The sequence below is a fragment of the Dermochelys coriacea genome, chromosome 2 (genome assembly GCF_009764565.3).
Source record: "Dermochelys coriacea isolate rDerCor1 chromosome 2, rDerCor1.pri.v4, whole genome shotgun sequence".
Lineage (NCBI taxonomy): Eukaryota > Metazoa > Chordata > Testudines > Dermochelyidae > Dermochelys > Dermochelys coriacea.
Genome location: NC_050069.1, coordinates 260,089,561 through 260,113,333, shown reverse-complemented (window position 1 = coordinate 260,113,333; position 23,773 = coordinate 260,089,561). Strand labels below are relative to the sequence as shown.

The 23,773-nt window shown below is 43.8% G+C and overlaps 1 protein-coding gene across 1 annotated transcript in view; it reads left to right on the top strand.

The window, feature by feature from the left end:
• VILL (villin like) overlaps positions 1–15,624 on the top strand; it is a 55,911-nt gene extending 40,287 nt beyond the window's left edge. Inside the window, exons 14-20 of the mRNA XM_038392292.2 lie at positions 4,030–4,209; positions 4,664–4,809; positions 5,374–5,518; positions 7,062–7,250; positions 8,999–9,067; positions 12,424–12,684; positions 14,314–15,624. Of these exons, the coding sequence (XP_038248220.1) occupies positions 4,030–4,209; positions 4,664–4,809; positions 5,374–5,518; positions 7,062–7,250; positions 8,999–9,067; positions 12,424–12,684; positions 14,314–14,427 (1,104 nt within the window). The 3' untranslated portion in view covers positions 14,428–15,624. The remainder of the gene's footprint in view (positions 1–4,029; positions 4,210–4,663; positions 4,810–5,373; positions 5,519–7,061; positions 7,251–8,998; positions 9,068–12,423; positions 12,685–14,313) is intronic.
• Positions 15,625–23,773: the final 8,149 nt, after the last annotated feature.

Sequence of the window (23,773 nt, the reverse complement as noted above, 5' to 3'; positions counted from 1 at the left end):
TGGCCTAGCCGTCACTAAGAGAGGGACCAAGCACCATGCTGTGTAGACATAGCTTACACCAGGAAGAAAGAAGAACTGTTTAGGGTGGTAGATGGGGGCATCCTGAGGAGGAATGGGACTGTTTAGGCTGAAATAGCCTGACAGTTAGGTCTATTTGGGCTGTGTCAGTCTCCCAAGAGAAGTGCTGGAAACCCATACTTCTGTCATAGGAACTTATTCTGCCCCCGTTGCCATAATATCTTACTCCTGCTCAGTCGTTAATGGATTTAGCCTCATAACCTCCTGTGAGGAGGCAGGGCAGGGCTATTATCTTCATTTTGCAGAGAGGCAACTGAGGCACAGAGAGGCTAAGTGACTTGCCCAAGGTCACACACAGGAAGTCTGACTGAGCTGGGAACTGAAAAACTGCTGGGCAATGCTTCCCCTCTCCACCTGGCACGTTTCAAATGAGGCTGAGCAAATAGTAAATATCTCAAAGGGAACAGGCCTAGACTGGACTAGATTAAGCCCTCAGATCTTTTCCATCTCTAAAGTTTAATTGTTTTGTACAGCGTCTTGCATTCAAATTCTATCCCTGGATGCTCTACGGAATTAAACACAAGACGTTATGCCGTAAATCACAGCAAATGTTCATAGGCTGTCTGACAGCATCTTCCAGTATCCAGCCTCAAAGACCCCTGCAAGCCTTGTCCCTGCCAGGTGACTGCGGAATGGTCGCCCAATTCATAGGCTCTCTAGTTACAGCTACGCCTACTTGGGGTTCCTGGGCCCTGTGTCACAAAGCAACAGATGAAATGGAGGCACGGGGAGAGGCCGAGGCCTCAGTGCTGGCCTAACACTTGGCTTCACTGGGAGCAGAATTCGGCCAACACTGAGCATTGCTCATTAGCCCACCCAGGTGGCTTGTCCCCGGTTACACAGCAAGTCTGTGGCATGGCTCAGTGGTTCTCAACTAGGGATACATAGAGATCTTCCATGTCTACTTCAACTTCTCTAGAGATTTGCCTAGTTTTACAACAGGCTACATAAAAAGCACTAGCGAAGTCAGTGCAAACTAAAATTTCATACAGAGAGCGACTTGTTTATACTGCTCTATATTATATACTGAAGTGTAAGTACAATACAGTACAGACCCGTTTACGTGCAAATCCACTTAACGCGCAGTAGCGCCATGCCTCCCAGTGCTACTTATTTAACACACAAGACTCATTAACACGTGGTACAGGAACTTTCTATGTAGCACTACAGATTTGCTCACCAGCTCACTGACATAGAAATTGACAGGAAGTGCGGAGCGGAAATGTGTTGTACATCTTCACCGATATTGGTAAAGATGATCACACATGCTTAGTCATTGTCACCCTAGAGAGAGAGATAATATGTAGTAGTTACAGAGTAATGTATACACTACATTAGAAAATTTTAACCGTAGGCCTAATATAATGGCAGAGGGCAAGCATCAGCGTTCCTACACTGTAGAAGAAAAGCTAGCTGCAACAGATTGAGTAAATAGCGGAGAAACCCAGGCCAAAGTTTCAAAAGCTATTGGGATTGCCAAATCTACTCTCCGAGGATGGCTAAAAACTGAATCTCAACTGAACGGCTTTGTACAAAATATTGATTCTGCCGTGGGGAGCAAGCGAAAACATGTGCGCTATTCAGGAAAACCCACAGTAGACAAAGCCACGTGCACGGGGTTTGCTCGGGAAAGGCTGAAAGGAATGCTGCTCAGTGAACCAATGCTTCAAGCCCAAGCTACACGATTTGATAATTTAATGGGGGATGAATCATTCCAAGCCAGCAAGGAGTATACAAGTCATTTTTTAAAGCATCATGGCATAGCAAAGGTATCGATTTCTGGAGAAAGCCGTTGAATTGGCCGCGAACCTGTTTCCCGCGAGTTAAAATCTATTTTACAGAATGAAGACTACCACGAAGAACAACTTTATAATGGTGATGAAACAGCTTTATTTGCAAAACTGCTACCTGATAAGACTTTAGCCTGTAATTACGAGATACAGAAAGCAGCTGGATTTAAAAAGATAAAAGATCATGTGGCTCTTCTTCTTTGTAGTAATAAGACGGGCAGCCATAAGCTTGCCCCTCTTCTCATTGGCCGCTTTCATAACCCTCGCTGCTTTAATCACCTCAGTAGAGCCAAACTGCCAGTAATATACGCTAACAGCAAAAATGTTTGGATGACGAGGCACATTTTCGACGACTGGTTCCACAACCGCTTTGTTCCAGCTGTTCGTAAGCATCTGCGGTCGAAGAAACTTGAAGCCAAAGCACTTTTGCTATTTGACAATTGTCCAGCCCAACTTCCAGCCGAATCACTGGTATCGAGCAATGGAAAAATTTGAGTGCTATACCTACCATTCAACACAACATCAAAAATTCAACCTTTAGACCAGGGCATTATTCAGAATTTTAAAAACAATTATCGACGGGAGCTGATTTCGGCAATAGTGTCATGCACATCTTCAGGCATTTCCGAATTCCTGAAACAGTTAAACATAAAAGAAATTATTTATTTAGTTAAAAAAGCTTGGGACGGAGTAAAACAAAAGTCCATTGAAAACTGCTGGATGAAGGATCTCAGTGATGCGTTTTCTGTCAAAGACGACTCAGGAAAACTCCATCAGTGGCACTGATTCAGAGCCAGACTTTGAAGGATTTTCGGAAGGCGACATCCTACAAACACGCACGCAGACAAAAGAGGATAAAGGTAAACTTCTCTTTCAAATGATGGAAGATTTTAGTTTGGCTACGTCGCCGGAAATCATTACCAAGTGGCTGGAGATGGATGAAGATTGCCTGACTTCAGAATTTCTGTCAGAGGAAGAAATATTAACGGGCTGCAAGTCTATGTCGGTCCGTGAAAGTGATGGTGAGGATGCCATTGAAAAGGTCAAAATTTTGCCCACAGAAGTCCTTAGTGCTGTAGAAACTGTTGTAAGATTTATGGAGGAGCAAAATGTGGAAAATATCAAAATCATTCTTCTGCAGCGTATGACAGACTTCATAAGAAAGGAAAAAAAAATGCAAGCCAGAAAGAGCAGAAAATAACAGCGTTTTTTTTCATAGTGAATCATAGACACTTTTTTCAGCATGGCCCTCTTAACCCGTGGTCCGTTAACATGCAGTCATGACGGCTTGACTCTAGACATCCGTGCGTAAAAGGGTCTGTTCTGTATTTATATTCCAAACTATTTATTTTATAATTGTATGGTAAAAACAAGAAAGTCAACAATTTTTCAGAACTAGTGTGTTGTGACACTTCTGTATTTTCATGTCTGATTTTGTTAGCAAGTAGTTTTTAAGTGAGGTGAAACTTGGGGGTATGCAAGACAAATCAGACTCCAGAAAGGGTAAGTAGTCAGGAAAGGTTGAGAGCCACTGGCATAGCTGAGACTAGAACAATTGGGGTCCTTATACCGACCCGGTAAAGCCTCTGCTCAGATCTGACACCCAGACCGGGCCTTTAGCCACTAGCTATGGCTTCTCTTTCAAACCAGCGCTGTACAGCCATTGTAGGGTGAATTAGATCCCATTCGTATGGCCAATAGCACAGGGCCAGGGAAAGCAAGAGGGAGGGGGCAAGGGAAAGATGAGCAGTTTCACTTTGAAGAAAGCACCTGCATTGACCTATGGCACAGAGCACCGTGCTTGGGTCACTGCCTTCTGCACAGGGTGCTTAGTTGGGGAAACAGCGTCTTCCTGCTCTACAAGGCAGGCTGGAAACTCCCTCCTCGGCCTTCCCCATTCCTGTCCATGTGTTACTGGCAAATGCCCGCAGCAGGCGTATAGCATGCTGGCTGTCTTCCTGGTGGGAGATTTGGGGCCCGGGTCAAAGACCACTGAAGGAGTGGAGAGGCTCCCAGGGAGTCCAGGCGGCTTTGGATCAGACCCTTGATCCCTCTGTTCTGGCAGCTTGAAGGGAAAGACCCCCGAGTCTGCTCTTCTCACCCAAGGCCCCCTGGGCTTTCGCACCCATCACGCCTCGTGACGTGATCTGGATTTTTGTAGGGAGGCACAAGTCGCGCACAGAATAACGAGCCCGAGCCCATGGTCCGTCTCTTCCAAGTGAGGGGCACTGATGAGATCAACACCAAAACCATCGAGGTGCCAGCCCGGGCCTCCTCCCTCAACTCCAACGACGTCTTCCTGCTCACGACCAGCCAGGTCTGCTACCTGTGGTGTGGGAAGGTAAGCGAGCAGATGAAAGGACCACCACAATGTTTACACAAGGTCCAATTCCGCCACCCTCACTCCTGTTGACTGTTACCTCGTTACGCGAGGAGTCCCATCAGTTTCAATGGGTCCACTGGGAGAATCAGTCCCTAGGGCCCAGAACCTCAAAGGTACTGAGAAATCAATGGGAGTTAGGTGCCTAAATGCCTTTGAGGTCTGGGCCTAGATGACTGCAAATGAGTCATAACGACTGACATCTCTGCCGTTTGCAATTCTCCCTGCAGAATTAACACATCCCCTTATTGGCCCAGCCACTGGAGGGGGGACATAATCCCAAACATTTGGGCAGCTCTAGTTCTCTCCAGCAGAGGGCAGTGATGTACAGACACGTGGCTCACCGGCCATCAGGTCACAGACCTATTTTGCCAGGCCCCTCCTGAACCCCTCTGATCTTGTGCCGTGAATGCAGGGCTGCAGCGGGGATGAGAGAGAGATGGCGAAGATAGTGGCCAACATCGTCTCCAAACGGGACAAGCAGACCGTTCTGGAGGGGCAAGAGCCGGTGGAGTTCTGGGCAGCACTGGGAGGAAAAGCCCCCTATGCCAGTGACAAGAGGTAATTCATTAAGGGCTGCAGTGGGAGCATCCCCAAGCTCTGGATGTGACCCAATGCCCGGTGAAGTCCACGCAAAGGCTTCCATTCACCCCCATGGGCACTGGGTCTGGCCCTTCTTGGGGAGCGGGGGTTGAAATCCAGATCTGAACTGGTCTGAGGCTTGGGCTCTTCTGTCGGAGCTGAGAAGAAGGGCTGTGTGAACGCTCCGATCAGTTTGATTGTTACAAACGTGGGCCTGGGAAATGGGAAGTTTCAGGAAGCTTTAAAACCTGGTGGGTTAATGTGGCTTCAACTTGAAAACAGGAAAAACTTGGTGGTTCGGGTGGAATTTTGCTTTGACTTTTGGTGGGGGCCAGAGGGGTTCTGAACCCCTGGGATCAACTCCCGAAAAGATTCCAGCAACTCTCCCCACCCTGACCCCAACCTGCCAGCTTTCATCACAGCTGAGGGGTGTTGCCGTGTACAAGTCTGACCCCTTGTGGCCACAACTAGTGTCTACAATGCATATTAGACCCAAACGTGGGAAAAGATTTCACATTTCCTGGTTCTTCTCGTCCTGCCAAGATTCCAAGAGCCCACTGTCCGATACCAGCCCCGCCTATTCGAGTGCTCCAACCAGACAGGGCGGTTTATCATGACAGAAGTGGTGGGCTTCTGCCAGGATGACTTGGACGAAGATGATGTCATGTTACTAGACACTTGGGAAGAGGTCAGTGGAATTCCCTCCTCAACCCTTTGTAATAGGAGCTGTGCATTTTTGTTGGCTTGACTTATTTTAATGCAGTATTCAGCGTGAAATTCAGAACAGTATCTTCCATCCAAAGTGCTTTGCCAATATTTACACAACACCCCAGTAATGCAGGCCAGCGTAATTAATAATACTTAGCTTTTTACACCACTTTCCAGCAGTACATATCAAAGTGCTTTACAAAGGAGGTCAGTCTCATTAGAAGATTGGATGGGGAAACTGAGGCACGGAGAGGCAAAGTGACTTGCCCAAAGTCAGCCAGCAGGCTGGGAATACAACCCAAGTCTCCTGAGTCCCAGGGCAGTGCTCTAGCCACTAGGCAACGCTGCTCTGAAGAGAAATTACAGTGTTAGACCTATTTGGCAGATAAGAAACAGGCACCATGCTTGGGATTTTCAAAAGGGGTCTGAGTGAGCTCAACTCCCAAATTTGCTGAGATCAGTGGCAAAGCCCATACTAGAATCCAGTAGATTTTAAGGCCAGACGGATCCATTAGACCATCTAGTCTGACCTCTCACTCTAAGCAGTACGTGTCAGCTCCACTGAGCTCAGGCTCTGGCGGTTTAGTGAGATGTTATTCTTGCAGCTTCCTAGGTGCCCTGCCAGAAGGGAGGGAATTACATTGCAATTCTGAGAACCTTCTGCCTACTGTGGGATTGCAGTGAGCATATACAAGCAGCTATTTCCAGCCGGGCTGGGTGATGGCTCTGGTGCCCCATAGCCAAAGTATTAGGATATGGCTTCGCTAACACATGTAAAGGCACGTGTTCTCTTTGTCACACTGGTAAGCAGTTAGTGTCACTGATGTGCTAGCCCTACGCCCAAATTCTCTTCCATGTGCTACAGTCAGTGATCGAAGCCTGCTCCAAATTTTAGGAGACAGAAGGGAGTAGAGTTAAACTGAAAACTCAGCACTCAGCTCTGGCTCCAGATTAGGTTTGAGTTCTAGGCCAGACTAGCACTAGGATTTGGGTTTGACTGCATTGGACATTAGGGGATGTCTCCACTGCCGCTGGGACAAGAGCAGGTAGACTCAAGTAGACATCAACAAGTTTAGGCTTGAAATTAGACGAAGGTTTCTAACCATCAGAAGAGTGAAGTTCTGCAACAGCCTTGCAAGGGGAACACTGGGAGCAAAACACCTAACTGGCTTCAAGACTGAGCTTGATAAATTTATGGTGGGGATGGTATGATGTGAGACTGTCTACAATGGCATATAGCTGATCCGCGACTGCTAGCAGCAAATATCTCCAATGGCCGGTGATGGGACACTAGATGGGGAGGGGTCTGAGTTACTACAGAGAATTCTTTCCCTGGTGGCTGGCTTGCCCACGTGCTCAGAGTCTAACTGATGGGCATATTTGGGGTTGGGAAGGAATTTTTGGCTGGGTCAGATTAGCAGAGACCCTGGAGGGGTTTTGCCTTCTTCTGCAGCCTGGGGCTAACCATCCAGGTCTCCAGTGGCTCTTACCATTCACTTGTCTTCTTCCTTCTCCTACTGTAGATTTTCCTTTGGATTGGCAAAACTTCCAATACATATGAAAGAAATGAGGCTATTTCCTCAGCCAAAGACTATCTGAAGACCCATCCAGCCGGAAGAGATTTAGCAACACCAATAATAATGGTGAAGCAAGGCTATGAACCACTCACCTTCACTGGCTGGTTCAGTGCTTGGGATCCATATAAGTGGAGTGTAAGTTACTGGGAAATCTTAGTGTCCTGTCTGTCTGTCTGTCTGTCTGTCTGTCTGTCTGAATGAATATAATATATGTATATATGTATATATATGTATATATAAAGTATCAGTGGGTAGAGGTCTACATATTCTCTACGGTGTGTAGAGTAAAAACTAGTGAGAACGTCATTTGGGTTGCATCACAAATAGAACTAAGTGAAACAGTTGTTTTAATAAAAAAATTTCATTTAAACGCAATTTTTTGGACACACGCACACATATATATGCACACACATATAGTTGAAAATCTGAATATTTTAATCAAACCCTGAAACCCGGATTCCAAGCTTACCTAGCTCTAGTTAAAGACAAGCAGTTTAGGCCCAACATCTAGATTATTCAGAGGATTGTATGTGGTTGTGTCTTTAAGTTTTCATAAAATCAGATTTTCGGTTTTTTAATTAATTGAACACAATCTTGCTGAAACACTGTCCTCCAGTGCTGTGAAGCCAGACTCCAGCCACGTGATGGCGCTAGAGTGCAAATGAATGGCATAGAAATAGCAAGTGAAATTGAGTAGTGTTGGAGATATTGGTAAGTGAAATGGGGGAAAACTATGGGCTTGTCTACACCATGCAGCTTTTAGTGACAAGGTTGTGTCGACATAGCCTTGTCGCTAAAAGTCAGTGTGTGTGTAAATGCTCTTTGTTGGTACTTTGTCTGCACTTTTGCCAACAAAATACTTCCAGCCCTGCGAGTAGCATTAGCTTTGTTGGCAGGAGAGTGCTCCTGCCAACAAAACTGCGTTCACACTACCACTTGCATTGACAAAACGTTTGTCTTTCCCAGGGGGGCTTTTTAAAGCCCCCATGAAAGACAAAAGTTTTGTCGACAAGTTCACAGTTGTCACAGACGTACCCTACTAATAGCTTCAGCTAAACCCAAGCATTCAAAATCATGAGATTGGCTTAAAAATCATAAGATTGTAAAAAGTAATAAATCTTGGGTTCTTTTTATTTGCCTTCTGGTGTTGGAGTCTTCAGGAATCATATATTTTCAAGCTTTTCCTTGCAACCACAAAGGCTAACAACTTTGTTTTTTAATGACAGCTGAGATTCACACATAATCCCATGACTCCAGGAGCTGGGGCTTTAAGGAAAACACCAGATGTCATGAGAGTTGGCATCCCTATGGCTTTCAGGGCCATGTGGTTCCCCTACACTGGTTATTCCTGTCCAGGGGATGGTGAATTGCTGCAATTCTGCACTGTGGGGGATTACTACAAATTCTCTCTTCAGTGGGGGTGGGATTTGCCCACCCTTGCAAAAGGAGCAGGTGATTAGGATCCCAAAACTAGCAGGTCCCAGGGGACCCCCCCCCAGAGGCAGTGCAGAGGACCTGTGCCACTGTGTTTGTTCCCAGATCCCACCCATCCCCTGACAGATAGGCAGGAGATAAATGGAGGCCATAGCAAAGGTATAAAGTGCATTCTGCAACAGAGCCATGCCTTTCCCCCCATACTAATGCACTCAATGATGCAGCATGAGCTCTTAATTCACTCGGAGACTGATGCAAATCTCAAAGGTGCATGTGGTTCCTATCTTGCAGCTGCAGTTCCTGGGATTCTGCATCCCAACTCATGTGGTATTCACCTAGATGCTGGTTTGAGGAACTGGAGTACATTGTAACTGCAGTTTGAACTTGCTCACGGAAATAAAAGTGGCCTTTTCGCTGAGTCTGATTCTCACAACTCTCTTTACCTTTAGGATGGCAAGTCCTACGAAGAGATGAAGAATAGCTTAGGAGATGTGTCTGCTATATCAGAGATTGCAGTGGTGAGCGGACACAAAACTTGTAGCTGGAACATCTAGATTTTACCTGTGCTACCCTGGCTAAAAGCTTGTTTCTATTACTTGAGTAAAAAGGACCAGTTGCTGTTGGTAAACAAAAGATTCATCAATTCCAAGGCCAGAAGGGGACCATTGTGATTATCTAATCTGACCTCTGTGTAACATAGGCTAGAGAACTTCCCCCAAAATAATTTCTAGAGCAGATCTTTTAGAAAAACATCCAATCTTGATTTAAAAATTGTCAGTGATGGAGAATCCACCACGAGCCTTGGTAAATTATTTCAATAGTTAATTACTCTCACTGTGAAAATTTACACCTTGTTTCCAGTCTGAATTTGTCTAGCTTCAACTTCCAGCCATTGGATTGTGTTAGACCTTTCTCTACTAGTCTGAAGAGCTCATTATTAAATATTTGTTCCCCATATAAGTAGCTATAGACTGTAATCAAGTCACCCCTTAAATTTCTCTTTGTTAAGCTAAATAGATTGAACTCTTTGAGTCAGTCACTATAAGACAGGTTTTATATCCTTTTTAATCATTCTCACGGCTCATCTCTGAACCGTCTCTAATTTATCAACATCCTTCTTGAATTGTGGGCACCAGAGCTGGACACAGTATTCTAGAAGCGGTCGCACCAGTGCCAAATACAGAGGTAAAATAACCTCTCTACTCCTACTCAAGGTTCCCTAATTTATACATCCCTGGATTGCATTAGATTCTTTGGCCACAGAGTCACAGTGGGAGTTCATGTTTACTTGATTATCCACCATAACCCCCGAATCTTTTTCAGAGTCACTGATAGTCCCTCATCTTATAAGTATGACCTCCTGTCTTTGTTCCTGAATGTATACATTTAGCTGTATTAAAATGCATACTATTTGCTTGCACTCAGTTTACCAAGCGATCTGCATAGCTCTGAATCAGTGGCTTGTCCTCTTCATTGTTTTTGTGTCATCTGCAAACATTATTAGTAATCATTTTATGTTTTCTTGCAGGTCATTGATAAAAATGTTAAATAGCATAGGGCCAAGAACTGATCCCTGCGAGACCCCACTGGAAAAACAACCGCTTAATGACAATTCCCCATTTACAGTTACATTTTGCGACCTATCAGTTAGTCAGCTTTTAATCCATTTAATGTGTGTCATGTTAATTTCATATCATTCTAGCTTTTATGCAAAATATCCTGTGGTACCAACTCAAACGCCTTATAGAAGTCTATTTTGTCAACACTATTACCTTTATCAACCAAATGTAATCTGATCAAAAAAGATATCAAGTTAGTTTGACAGGATCTATTTTCCATAAATCCATGTTGATTAGCATTAATTAAATTACCCTCCTTTATTTCTTTATTAATTGAGTCCTGCATCATCTGCTCCATTATTTTGCCTAAGATCGATGTCAGGCTGCAGCTTACCCAGGTCATCCCATTTACCGTTTTCAAATATTGGCTCAGCATTAACATTCTTCCAATCTTCTGGAACTTCCCTAGTACTCCAAGACTTATTGAAAATCAGCATTAATGGTCCAGTGAGCTCCTTGGCTAGTTCTTTTAAAATTCTTGGATGCAAGTTATTTGGACCTGCTGATTTTAAAATGTCTAACTGCAGTAGTTTTTTTTTGTCTTACATCCTCCAGAGATACTAGCAAAATGGAAAGAATATTATCATCATCATATTATGGGAGTATATTATCTTCCCCCCCCCCCAGATACAGAACCAAAATATTTATTAAACACTTCTGCCTTTTTTGAATTATTAGTGATAAATGTACCATTTCCATCTGTAATGGACCTGTATCATTGACAGGATTCTTTTTGTTCCTAATATATTTTAAAAACTTCTTGTTGGCCTTAACTTTGCTGGCCATAAATTTCTCCTACTGTCCCTTTGCTTCCCTTATCAATTTTCTACAGTTTCTAACATGTCATTTATACTCATTACTATCAACTTCCCCTTTCTTGTATTTGTGTTATTCTTTATTTTTATTGGGGTTTTATAATCTAAACCACTGGTTAGAGCAGAAAATGTGAAGCCACAGTGTCTAGGTTATTGTATGTTCTCAAAGTATTACCTGTGTGTCTTTGTGTAATTCTCAGTGAAATAGGTATAATGATCTGTACCTTCTGTACTACACATAGCTCCCATGGGCTTCAACCACAGCTGCACAAAGAAAAGGAGTACTTGTGGCACCTTAGAGACTAACAAATTTATTAGAGCATAAGCTTTCGTGAGCTACAGCTCACTTCATCGGATGCATTTGGTGGAAAAAAAAAATGGTTTTTTTTTGTTTTTTTTTTTTCCACCAAATGCATCCGATGAAGTGAGCTGTAGCTCACGAAAGCTTATGCTCTAATAAATTTGTTAGTCTCTAAGGTGCCACAAGTACTCCTTTTCTTTTTGCGAATACAGACTAACACGGCTGCTACTCTGAAAGCTGCACAAAGGCATCTGATGGCATGGCTTGGCCTTCTGGACAGCTGCTATATAAGTTACATATACCAAAAAAAAAAAAAACAATAGGCAGGGATCTTTGGTGGAGCAGTTTGTACTGGCAGTGCAATCTCAGCACTATGCACTGCTCTTAATGATGGTGAAGAGATGCCAAGTACCAATGATAAATATAAGGATTCCACAGGGATGGTCTTTGTTCTATATTTGTACAGCACCTGGCGCTATGGGGTCCTGGTCTGTGATGGGCTCCTGGGTGCTATTGCAAAACAAAAAATAAATAAAAATAAGATTACGGTATTCAAATTTTTAGCTGGATTGGTTAGCTATGATTGGTCACATGGTATTATTTCCATCCCCTGATTGGATCAGTGTGACTTTTAGAAGGAGGGCAGGGAGACGCTACTAGCCAGCCAGTTTTGAACCACGCAGGGAGAGAGAGCAGTCTGGGGAGAGGAAGTAGATGAGCATGACAATTTAGAAAACTTCCGACCTTTTCCTTTATGGCTTACACAGGCCTTTGCCAAGACATCATGAGTAGAAAAGTCAGGCTACTGTAAGCGGTATTGACCAGATATTTATAAAATTTACAATCACCCTGGCATCTGGGTTCTAACACCATGACATAATGTCTGATGATTGAGGGGAAGCTGCTATATTGAGTAATATTATGGGCTACAGTTCTCTCTACAGCTTGAGGGTCCTTAGCAATGGACCAATAGGTCCTGATCCCTCCCCTTTGATATTTTAACCCAACTGATCGCATGCTAAGAAAAGACCCACCTACCCCAGGCAGGAATAAACATCCAAGGAAATCACAAAGTCATCCACAGGTCTATTGCACCTGCCCGATGTCACTGTACTGACAGGCTTTCCTGTACCCTGCAGGATCTTAACAATGCCAATCTGAACAAGAGAAACGCAGACAGTAAACCTGCCAGCCCCACTGGTCCAAGAATGGAGAGAACTTCACCTGCACATAAACCACACTCCAGCAGCAGCGTCAACAGCACCAGCAACCATCAGAACAACAATGCCCCTTCGGTAGTTTCAGCAGTAACAAATGGAAATGAAGCCTATCCCAGAGAGGTGCTGATCAACAAGACAGTGGATGAACTTCCAGAATCCGTGGACCCCGCTAAAAAAGAGGTGAGGGAATTGTCTGAGCTTTGAGTTGATGTCGTTCCAGTTGCACATTGAACTTAGTTGAAATGATTGGCTAAGTGAGACCTATTGCTCTCTAGGTTTATTAAGCTTTGCTTCAGGCTAAGAGAGTTCACTGGATAACTGAGGAAAGAATAGACAATAGAATTAGGGTGTTCATCATACTAAACACAAGGGTGATTGTTCAGTAATGCTGATTTAAAAGCTGGGTTTTCTGTCTCATGGGAAATTCTAATATTTCTATACTTGTTTTCATCCCAGATTGGGACAAAAAGGTGAAATATTGAAACTTTCCTCGGAAGAAACATTTCCAAAACTCATTGATTCAGAAATATGTAAATGTTTCCTTTTGACACTTTCAGTTGAAATAAAAGGTTTCTGTTTGTCTATAGTCCAGCCAGGGTACAAGGCCCATATCGGACATGGGCACCAGGGATCCAGAACTACAACTTCCAGGAGGCGCTATGGCTCAGAGATTAAGGTTGATCCCAAATGAAATGAAGAGTTTTTTGTTTTGTTTTGACAAAATCAAATGTTTCATTTAGATTTTCCGCAGCAGAAAATTCTGCAAAATTGGATCTCTTCCCTTGGAAAACAGATGGTAATGAAACCCATTCTCGGATGGGCAAAGGTTGCATTCACAATTTTTCTTCTGGCCCTAATGTTTGTGCACCATCCCTGCATGATCCAGGCTCAACAAGGGTTTAATCATCTGGGGACAGCATGTCTGATAGCAATTGACAGTGTCGGAGTGGGGTATCCATCTTCATCTGAACTTTTAGCACCACAATGAAAGAACTAACTGTACCTATTGTGCTAATGTTCACACTGGAGCTGTTCAGTAAATGGGTGTTTTCTCTCCTGTGCAAAACCTTCAATGCAAACAAAAACACATTTGTTTTCTACAGAGTTTTTTTGGATTTCCATTGGAAACCTGAAAATCAAACCTTTTTGAAACCTTTTTTGTTTTCAGCAACTGGGAAATTTCAGCTGGTTGAGCAAAAATTTTTGGTTTCACTGAAAACTTTCACCTGAAAACCTCCCCAAAATGTTGTCCTGTAGAAATTTCTGTTTTGACAAAATAGCCATTTTCCATTAAAAAAAAAACCAACAATAAACTTTAATGGAAATATTTCAGCCATGGGGGACGTTTAGCTGGGTGCAAAGGGCTGGCGTGAGATCTATGCACCAATTAAGTCCTATTTGAGCTGCCAGTCAGGACCTAAGTGGTGCATAGGCCTTGTATGGACTTCTGCAAAGGGATGAATTTCGCCCACTCTGCATAATGGTTGTTATGGGTGCATTGTGCACAAGGAAGCAGTAATGAAGTGGGAGTGTGTACACATTCCAGATTACTAGCTCCACCTCACGCTTCTGGGCAGGTCATAATTCTACTCTATTCAGCCCATCACATGCCTTTAGACTGTAAACTCAGTGGGGCAAGGAAGTGTGTGCTTGTCACACTTCACTCCTTGTGTGGTGCTGTGTACATCAGTACCACTGTGGAGGGTACCACAAGGACTATGCACCATTCAATTTTAGGATTCTGCAGAGGGGTGTAAACTTCATCCTATACAAAAGATACTAACTGAGGGTGACTGTTTTCCTCTGCAGTTCTATCTATCTGATGCAGACTTCCACGATATCTTTGGGAAATCCAAGGATGAATTCTACCAGATGCCCAGATGGAAGCAGCAGAATGAGAAGAAACAGCATGGACTGTTTTGAAGCAGAGACTGTCCTGCACCTGCTGGCTGTGGAATGAAATCATGATTTCTGTAGCCAAAGGAGGGGAATGCAGATACTTGTCAAAAAAAAAACTATGCAAAAACCAAAACCAACCCACCCAAACCAGGCCAACCACAGCTGCAACCTCTAGGGTCAGACAAGCTTCATTGAACTGCTCTTTCTTCCCCCCCAGCAAACAGTGGAAATTAGAGAGCCATCTCCTGAAGATTTGACTCAATGCTTTGATATTTTCTTGCCAGTTTTGTACGATTATTGCCAGTAACTGCAAAGACCTGTCAGTGTAGAATTAATGCATTGTACACAGCATGACAGTTGCCACATTTTCATTGTGGAACATAAATACTGCATGGTAAGTCGCTTAATTGTAAGGTTTGAGATGAGGCAGGACAAATGCAAAGATGTAGTGGGAACTGGAGTAGCTGAAGTAGAGTAGATGAGTGATACTTTCAGATGGACAACTTCCAACTCCCACAAGTGCCTTTTTCCCAGTAAGGAATAAGGATAATAAATGTTTGAGTAAAATTCATAACCTGACACAGTAAAAATTCATCAGAACCTGGCTCAAAAAATAACATTTTTAATTTATTAAATGACTTATCTGAAAAGAAAGCAGAGATGTAGAGCCAGGGGCTGCTGTCAATTTCCAGAGCTGGGTCAGGCCCTGATTTTTACGATCGGAGCTGTGTGCTGAATCCTTGCTCCGTACAGAGCCCTATTGACACCAGTGGATTCACATCCTGGATTCACGCTGATATAAGGGTCTGCCCATATGCATCCGATTGCAGGATCGGAGTCTTAGGGAAGCTATTAGGTTTTCACTGGTATAACCAGGAGCAGAAAGTGGTCCTTTGATGCTTTTATCTCCACGTGGCCTCTCTCGATTACTCTGTTTCCACATTCTGCTCTGGGTACAAAGAGCACATTCCATATCACTTTTTGAATTTTGATTTGGGGCACATGGGTGATTACAATTTAATGGATCCAGCTGTAAAAAATCAATGTGACCATGGCTCCAGTTTCAGCTTTGTTATGTTCACATAAACAACTGAAAGTCGTGCTTTAAGGGTGTTCTTAATAAAAATGCGTGCGATGGGTTCATTTCAGTAGGGGAAAGTCTGCCCATCTGAGAGAACTACTGGCCCACACCTCCCACCAGTAAAATAGCCTGGTGATTTTGTGGATGGGAGATGAGATTTCTAAAAAAATAATTTTGTAATCATGTCTGGCTGGATTGTCAGCCCGCAGCTGGAAAACTTGTCTATCCCCGGAGCAGATATAACACAGGTCATAGAATTGCAAGCTTCCCCTCTAATACTCTGCTAATACACCATTCGCCTGATATAAAGGAACACCTCTAGAAGTGAGAGGAGGTACTTCATTTCCCTTCGTGCCCATTTGGTAATTGGGCTGGTGTGATGGGGTTCCTGGAGTGCAACCTGAACAAGGGATCACTGAGCCTTCTGTCCCCCCAACCTTGTCTCCCTCTCACAGTGTGATGCTGTTGGCAAGCTACAAACCGCTGGTAGGTACGGCACTTACACAGACATCCTCAGGCAGGGACACGCCCAACTGAGTTACATGAATGTTTTTCCCAGCCACTCATGAACTAACAATAGAGAGGCTTCAGACAATTCCCCCTCACTCCCCAGCCTTGCACTTCAGAGTTGTGCTGCCTTGCCCTGGTCAGAAGCCTGACCAGTGTAAGTTCATTACTCAGTCAGCCCCCTCCCTCGATGTAGAGAGGACACACACTAGCCTTTGTAAACTGAGCTGAGATTTCCCAAGCACTTCAACCAAAACCCACTGTTTCAGGTAAAATATAAAACACATTAACTACAGAAAGGTAGATATTAAGTGATTGTAAGTAGTAAGCGTAGAGATCAATGTTGGTTACCTAAGAAATAAAAATTAATTTGCAGTCTGAGTTCTCTAAACTAAACAGGATTTGAATCAAGCAGTGCCTCACCCTGACAGATGGTACAAACAGGTCACAGAACTTCAATACATAGGTTGGAACTCTCCTCCAGCCTGGGACCACCCTCCCCAGTTCAGTCTTTATCCTCCAGATGTGTTCCCAGGGGTTGAGATGTAGGGCGAATGAGGCCCAGTCATGATGTCACTTCCCCGCTTTATAATTTCTTCCAGTTTGCTGGAAAGACCTATGCTTGTGACATGTGGGTCCGCCCCCCCTTCATCAAGGATTCTCCATTGTCTATGTGTGCTATCTGTGGAGTCTTCTGGGATGGTCATTGGGAGCATGGATTCTCTTTAATGGGCCATCAGAGCATCTGGCTCCTCCATTGTTGTACCTGAAAGGCTGGTTGTGGGTGTACCCAACCTCATTATGTAGTTCAGCAACATGCACATAAAACTTCATAACTTCCCATACAATGGTAGTACATACAATCCAACAGGATATTAATGTTCAACAGATACAGATGTCAAATGGTACCTCCCAAGGCACACTTTGTACAAAACATATCATTAATTATATGACAGTGGTGAATATGGGGGTTCCAGGGTGTTGCTTTGAGGTATAGCATGCCACACCTGGCTTCTGCATCTGTACAAAATATGAGTGATCTTAATAATTTTTTATTGAACAATTTTTCTTATTATTTGTAGTAACATAGCACCAGGTGCTCTGGACCCTTGTCCATTTCAGAACTGGACTAAGGCCCCTAAGGAACTTTTAGTGCACACCAGCAGGATCTACATGGGTCAATTAGTATGCAACATGGTGCACTTTAGAAATCATAGTGTGCATTGGTGTACAGTGTAGACAAGCCTTTAGGCCAACAACTCATATCATATAGGCCACCAACTAGCCAACAGATGGTAACAAATTTTCGTTGCTGCGGAGCTACGGTGTATTGGAATTGGTGACCTAAAGGTGATAGGTTCTAAACAGTCTTGTATTTAAAAAATGGCAACATTCTTCATTCTGGTTTCATATTCAATACTGGAATATTTATTTTCTGTTTTATTGCTGTCCCTGTTTTGCTTTAAAAGCCTGATCCAAAGATCATCGAAGTCAATGGCGGGGGGGGGGGATCTATGACGCACAGGGCACAGCCAGCAGGGCTACAACAGACTGCACATTCAGGCATCAGACAATTGACATACAAATGGCCACACTGGATCAAACCAATGGTCCATCTAGCCCAGTATCCTGTCTTCCATCAGTGGCTGGTGCTAGATGCTTCAAAGGGAATGAACAGAACAGGGAAATTTATCAAGTGATCCATCCTGTCATCCAGTCCCAGCTTCTGACAGTCAGAGGTTTATGGATGCCCAGAGCATGGGGGTTGCATCCCTGACCATCTTGGCTAATAACAATTGATGGACCTATCCTCCATGATCTTATTTAACACTTTCTTGAGCCCAGTTATATTTTGGGCCTTCACAATGTCCCCTGGCAATTAATTCCACAAGTTGACTATGCATTGTGTGAAGATGTTTGTTTTTAAACCCACTGTCTATTAATTTGATTGGGTGACCCCTGGTTTTGATGCTAAGTGAAGGGGTAAATTATTCTTCCTTATTCACTTGCTCAACATCATTCATGATTGAATAAACCTCTATCAAATCTCCCCCTTAGTCGTCTCTTTTCTAAGGTGAATGGTCACCAGACTTTTTAATCTCTCCTTGTATGGAAGCTGTTCCCTACCCCTAATCATTTTTGTTGCCTTTCTCTCAACTTTTTCCAATTCTATTATATCTTTTTGGAGATGGGGCGATCAGAGCTACACACAGTATTCAAGGTGTGAGAGTGTAATGGATTTTTATAGTGGCATTATGATATTTTTGGTCTTATTGTCTATCCCTTTTGTAATGGTTCCTAACATTCTACTAGCTTTTTCTGATGTCCACTGCACATTGAGCAGATGTTTTCAGAGAACTATCCACAGTGACTCCAAGATCTCTTTCCTGAGTGGTAAAAGTTCATTTATACCTCTTCACTTGGTATGTGTATTTGGGATTATGTTTTCCATGAACATTATTTCACATTTATCAACATTGAATTTCACCTGCTATTTTGTTGCCCAGTCATCCAGTTTTGTGAGATTCCTTTGTAACTTCTCAATCAGCTTTGGACTTATCTTGAGTAATTTTGTATCATCTGCAAACTTTGCTACCTCACTGCTTACCCTTTTTACAGCTCATTTATGAACAGCACTAATCCTAGTACAGATGCTTGGAGGACTCTTCTGTTCACCTCTCTCCATTGTGAAAACTGACCATTTATTCTTACCCTTTGTTTCTTATTTTTTAACCAGTTACTGATCCATGAGAAGACCTTCCCTCTCATCCCATTATGGCTTACTTTGCCTAAGAGCCTTTGGTGAGGGATTTTGTCAAAGGTTTTCTGAAAGTTCAAGGGCACTGAACCAACTGGATCACTCTTGTCCACATGTTTGTTGACACCCTCAAAGAATTCTAATAGATTGGCAGGGCTTGATTTCCCTTTACAAAAGCTGTGTTGATGCCTCCCCAACATACCGTGTTTGGCAATGTGTCTGATCATTCTGTTCTTTACTATAGTTTCAGCCAATTTGCCTGGTATTGAAGCTAGGTTTGCCAGCTTGTAATTGCCAGGATTAGCCCTGGAGAGTTTGTTTGTTTGTTTGTTTGTTTGTTTGTTTTTGTTTTTGTTTTTAGAAATGGGCATTACATGAGCTATTCTCTAATCATCTGGTACAGAGGCTGATTTAAGGGATAGGTTACATACCACTTACTGCAATTTCATGTTTGAGTTCCTTCAGAACACTTGGGTGAATGCCATCTGATCTTGGTGACTTGTTCAGTTTATCAATGTTTCAAAACCTCCTCTACTGCCATCTCAATCTAGTGCAGTTCCTCACATTTGTAACTTAAAAAATGGCTCAGGGGTAGGAATGTCCCTCACACCCTCTGCAGTGAAGACTGTGGCAAAGAATTCATTTAGCTTGTCTGCAATGGCCTTGTCTTCTCTGAGTGCTCCTTTACCGCCTTGCTCATTCATTAGCCCCACTGATTATGTAGCAGGCTTCCTACTTCTGATGTTCTGCTTCAATGACACCATATTGGCATGAAAAGTTCTGTAGATGGTGCCAGGCTGTAAGAAGAAAGCCAGACTCTGAGGTGGCTCTGGTTCACCAAGGCTGTGTGTGTTTAAGGTGTGATTCCCTGTAGGCCATATGTCAGCAATTCCCCTTTCTGATCGCATGGCAGGTTGCTACTGAGCATGAGACCGTTTTCTCCTTTCTCCCACTGTTTATCCTCATTGCTTTTTGATACCTGCTGTGAATCACAGCAACTCTGCCTCACTAGAGGCTAAACACTATACTTGTTTTTAGATGATGGAATCTAACTTTTCTGATGTATTTAGAGTGGGTAGCACCTCCATCACGTATGCCAGGACTCCAGACATTGTCTGCCAGTTCAAATAGTGGAAGTTAATGGGTGTTTTAGCTACTCACTGACTTCATCTCATTGAATGCTATGGTCAATCAGAATGGCAGGTAATCATCAGCAAGGGGGCTCAGAACAGGATAGAAGGAAACTTTTGACCCCTTGCCAAACCTGCTGTATAGTGCTCACCTCAGAGGAACTGATCAAATTGACCTAGCATCTCCCTATGTAAAATCTCCCCTGGCTGGGACATAGGTGGGGCTCATACCAGCGACCTCCCTCATACCGTCTACTGCTTGAGCGACAGGGTTAGTTAGCATGAGAGCTGTAACCGACTCACCTGTTACATGTTCCAGCCCCCAGAAGGCGACAGAGCTACAGTGTTTGTTATACTAACACATTCTAACTTGGTAACGCTTACCTCAGTTTTTTGTGTTTTAGCTTGTGACTAAAGAAAAAAATCCGAATTATTAAGTAACAAGGGGATTGGCTGGCTCCTGTGATTGTTAGAGAAATTTCTAGAGCTTCTCTGGAGCTGGTTGAAAATGTCAGTGCTTCTTGGTCCAAAAAACAGTATTTCACTGAAGACATTAAAAGAAAATTAATTTTTGATGAAAAAGTTGGGCTTTTCATGGGTAGAATTGAGGTCAACCACCCATCTGTCAGGGGTGGTCTAGATACTCTTGGTCCTGCCTCAGGACAGGGGGTTGGCCTAGAAGACCTCACAGGGGTCCCTCCATCTCTACATTTCTATGAAAACAAAGTTTTTCAGCACCTGAAGACCAAGAGAGTCTTGGTTTTTCCAACAAAAGCCTGACCCTTTTAATGGGAACAACACCAACAAAAGAACCTTCCCAAATAAAAGAACCCATGCAAACTGGAACAGGATCAGGATGTTAATCCCTGCCCTAATATCCTTACTCTTAAGAAAATCAGCGGGCTCTTTAACAACCCCAGGTGAGTAGGACACTGGTGTAACATCTCCCCTACCCAAGCGGCTCACTGCCCCTTACCCTTCAGCTGGGTTGTTGCTTCCTCCCCTATTTATCCACAGAACTTGCATAATACAGGCAGCACCTGCAACCAGAGAGTACAGTGAGTCTCTCAACCAGACTGTAACTGCAGTGGATCTAATCTCAACCTTAACCAGACAACAGCACAAAGTTTCAGGAGCCCCCTGAAACTAGCCCTAAAGAAAGGACTTGGGGCTGTGTAACCCACTGGTCAGTGTGTGTTACGCATCCTGCTCTTGCCCGGTCCACAGTCAGGGAATGTTGCAGCCCCAGCTACAGAGCCTTGGCTTTTTAGCTTAAACTGTAGCAGCTCATGGTTTAGCTTGGGAGGTCCCAGGTTCAATCAGCAGATTCCAGGTGGCCGGCGTCAGAGCTGCAACCCTCTGGCTCCATGTTGCAGTCCCCAATGTACTGCAATGCTAGTTATGATTTCCATATGGCTGAGAGTCTGCATTTCCTTTTTGCATTTTCTGGGGCAAATGCAGCAGCAGTATGCATGTGTTACTTGGGACATGCTGAGTGGAACAGAGAGACGCTCTGGCCATTCCCATGTGCTAGCTAAAAGCTTACACCCTCCTGGGGAGGCAGGCTTCAGTGCCATATGCTGCCTCTATAAACAGCCTAAAAATGAGGCAGTCCCCCTAGATCAGAGAACAAGCCATCAGCAGACATGTTCCGTCCTCCAACTAAGTTGACTATTTTCATTGCCCCTATTAGTGTGGTATGAGGCCGCTTTGTGCTCAGTGAGTTACAAAGACAGTGTCTATTAAGACTTATGTGCCGAAAATATCTGTTTCTCTCATCAAAGAGCCACCTGGCCTTAAGGACCGGCTTTTGGCTAGATTGCCTTGATCCTTACATCACTAGTTTGAACACAGCCCAGCTTGCTAGCTGCCTGTTTCTCTTTAATGACATTTCCCCCAGCATATGAAGCTAACTAATGGGCACCACCCTGTGTGTGGAGGGTATTTCACAGATCACCCCTTTCTCTCTTGGGTAAATGTTGTCCTGAACCAGCCACCTTATTGGTGGGAGTGTGGGGATGGCATCAGTGCTTCAGTTACTATGATCCTTCATTGCTGATCATAGTTACATCAGGGTGTTTGAAATGTGCCCAGATGCCTGGATTAGCCATAGCTCTATGGAAACCGCAGTCATTCCTTTCAAGCCCCTCCTTGCTGTGGACCCATTTAAGTCTAGCTACCTCATTCGAATGCTTTTGATTTCATTTTGGGGGTTGTCAGGATAAGGATCAATCAGAAACAGCTGAACCACCGAGTGATTTCAGAAAGAATCGGCATCCCCTCACCTTCTCATCTGGCTGAAGAGAAATGATCCACCAGACTCCAGCTGAGAGATCACTGCCTTTGGCCTGAGACTTAGGGTGTCTTCACTGTAGAAGGGAGGTACGATTCCCAGCATGCATCAACTAGAGAGGCCACTTGCCTATTTTAAATCAGACAGTCCTCTTTGTGGGTGATTTGTCCCACATCCAGTACTGAAACAAAATCAGACATAGTTTTGTCCGGTATTGGACAGGGGACCCCATTTTGAGGAGCATGCCGCTCCAGTGCAACTGTACCCGTGCTTTAGTGGGAACTGAGGATGTCAAATTCAGGACAAACTGCTGAGAAATAGGGCAAACACAACCCAAAACTGGTGGTTATTCTTTTATAAGATATACCAAACCAGCTACAAAAGTAAACTGTTTCACCTCACTGCCTAAGAAGAAAACAAAGGCAGTTTCCTCAAGCATTCCAGTTCTTATATCGCCAACCAAAAACACTGGATTCAGAGATGAGTGGTTCTTTATAACCAGTCTCATCAAATAAAAGGTGGTTCTGATCCCAAAGGACTAGCCACACACCCAGGTCAATATATAACTTAGATCTTACCCAAAAATCACGCTGATGACAATCCTTTAGTATCTAAAATCTAACGGTTTATTTATAAAAAGAAAGAAAGAAAGGTGAGAGTTAAAATTGGTTAAAGAAATCAATTACATACAGTAATGGCAAAGTTCTTGGTTCAGGCTTGTAGCAGCGATGGAATAAACTGCTGGCTTAAGACAAGTCTCTGGAGTACATCCGCAGCTTGGATAGGTCATTCAGTCTTTTGTTCAGAGCTTCAGTTTGTAGCAAAGTTCCTCCAGAGGTAAGAAGCAGGATTGAAGATAAAGTGGAGGTGTTTCCAGGACCTATTATAGCTTGTGCCATGTGGTGGGCATCCCATTGTTCTTACTGTGGAAAATGACAGCAACAAGATGGCGTTTGGAGTCACATGGGCAAGTTGCATGTCTATGCCCAATTTCACTCAGTCCTTTCAGAAAGCCTTTTCCTTTGCTCCAGACAGCATGTTTACATGACAGTCCACTCAGTGCAGATTGGTGTCTCGCATGGTCCATTGTCAACCAAGTGTTTCTTGATGAGTCACTTAATTTGAATAGCCCTCCAAGATGTGCTGGCTAGCTCCCTTGTGGGCGGTACCTCAGGAGCCAACATTTGAAATCCAGGTATAGAGCCAATACTTGTAACTTCAAATACAAACATGATACATGCATACAGATAGCATAATCCTAACCAGCAACTCATAACCTTTTCATAGACACCTCACTCGACAACCTTTGTACAAGATTTGCTGCAAATATATAACTGTGGTTGCAACAATGATCTATATGGTCATATGTTAATCCGATAACCTCACAATCTTGCACACTCACACATAGCATGCATGCACGGGCATGCTCTTCAAAATGGCATTCCCCCACGTGGCCCAACCTCGCACGCCAGCCATGGGGAGCGGGGGTACCCTGCTGTCCCCAAAATCCTGGAACATCTGGTATTCTGGGAATGCGTCCATGGCCACCCTAGCGTAGACAGACATGCACTAACTCGGCTCGTTGCTGCACGGGTGGCAGC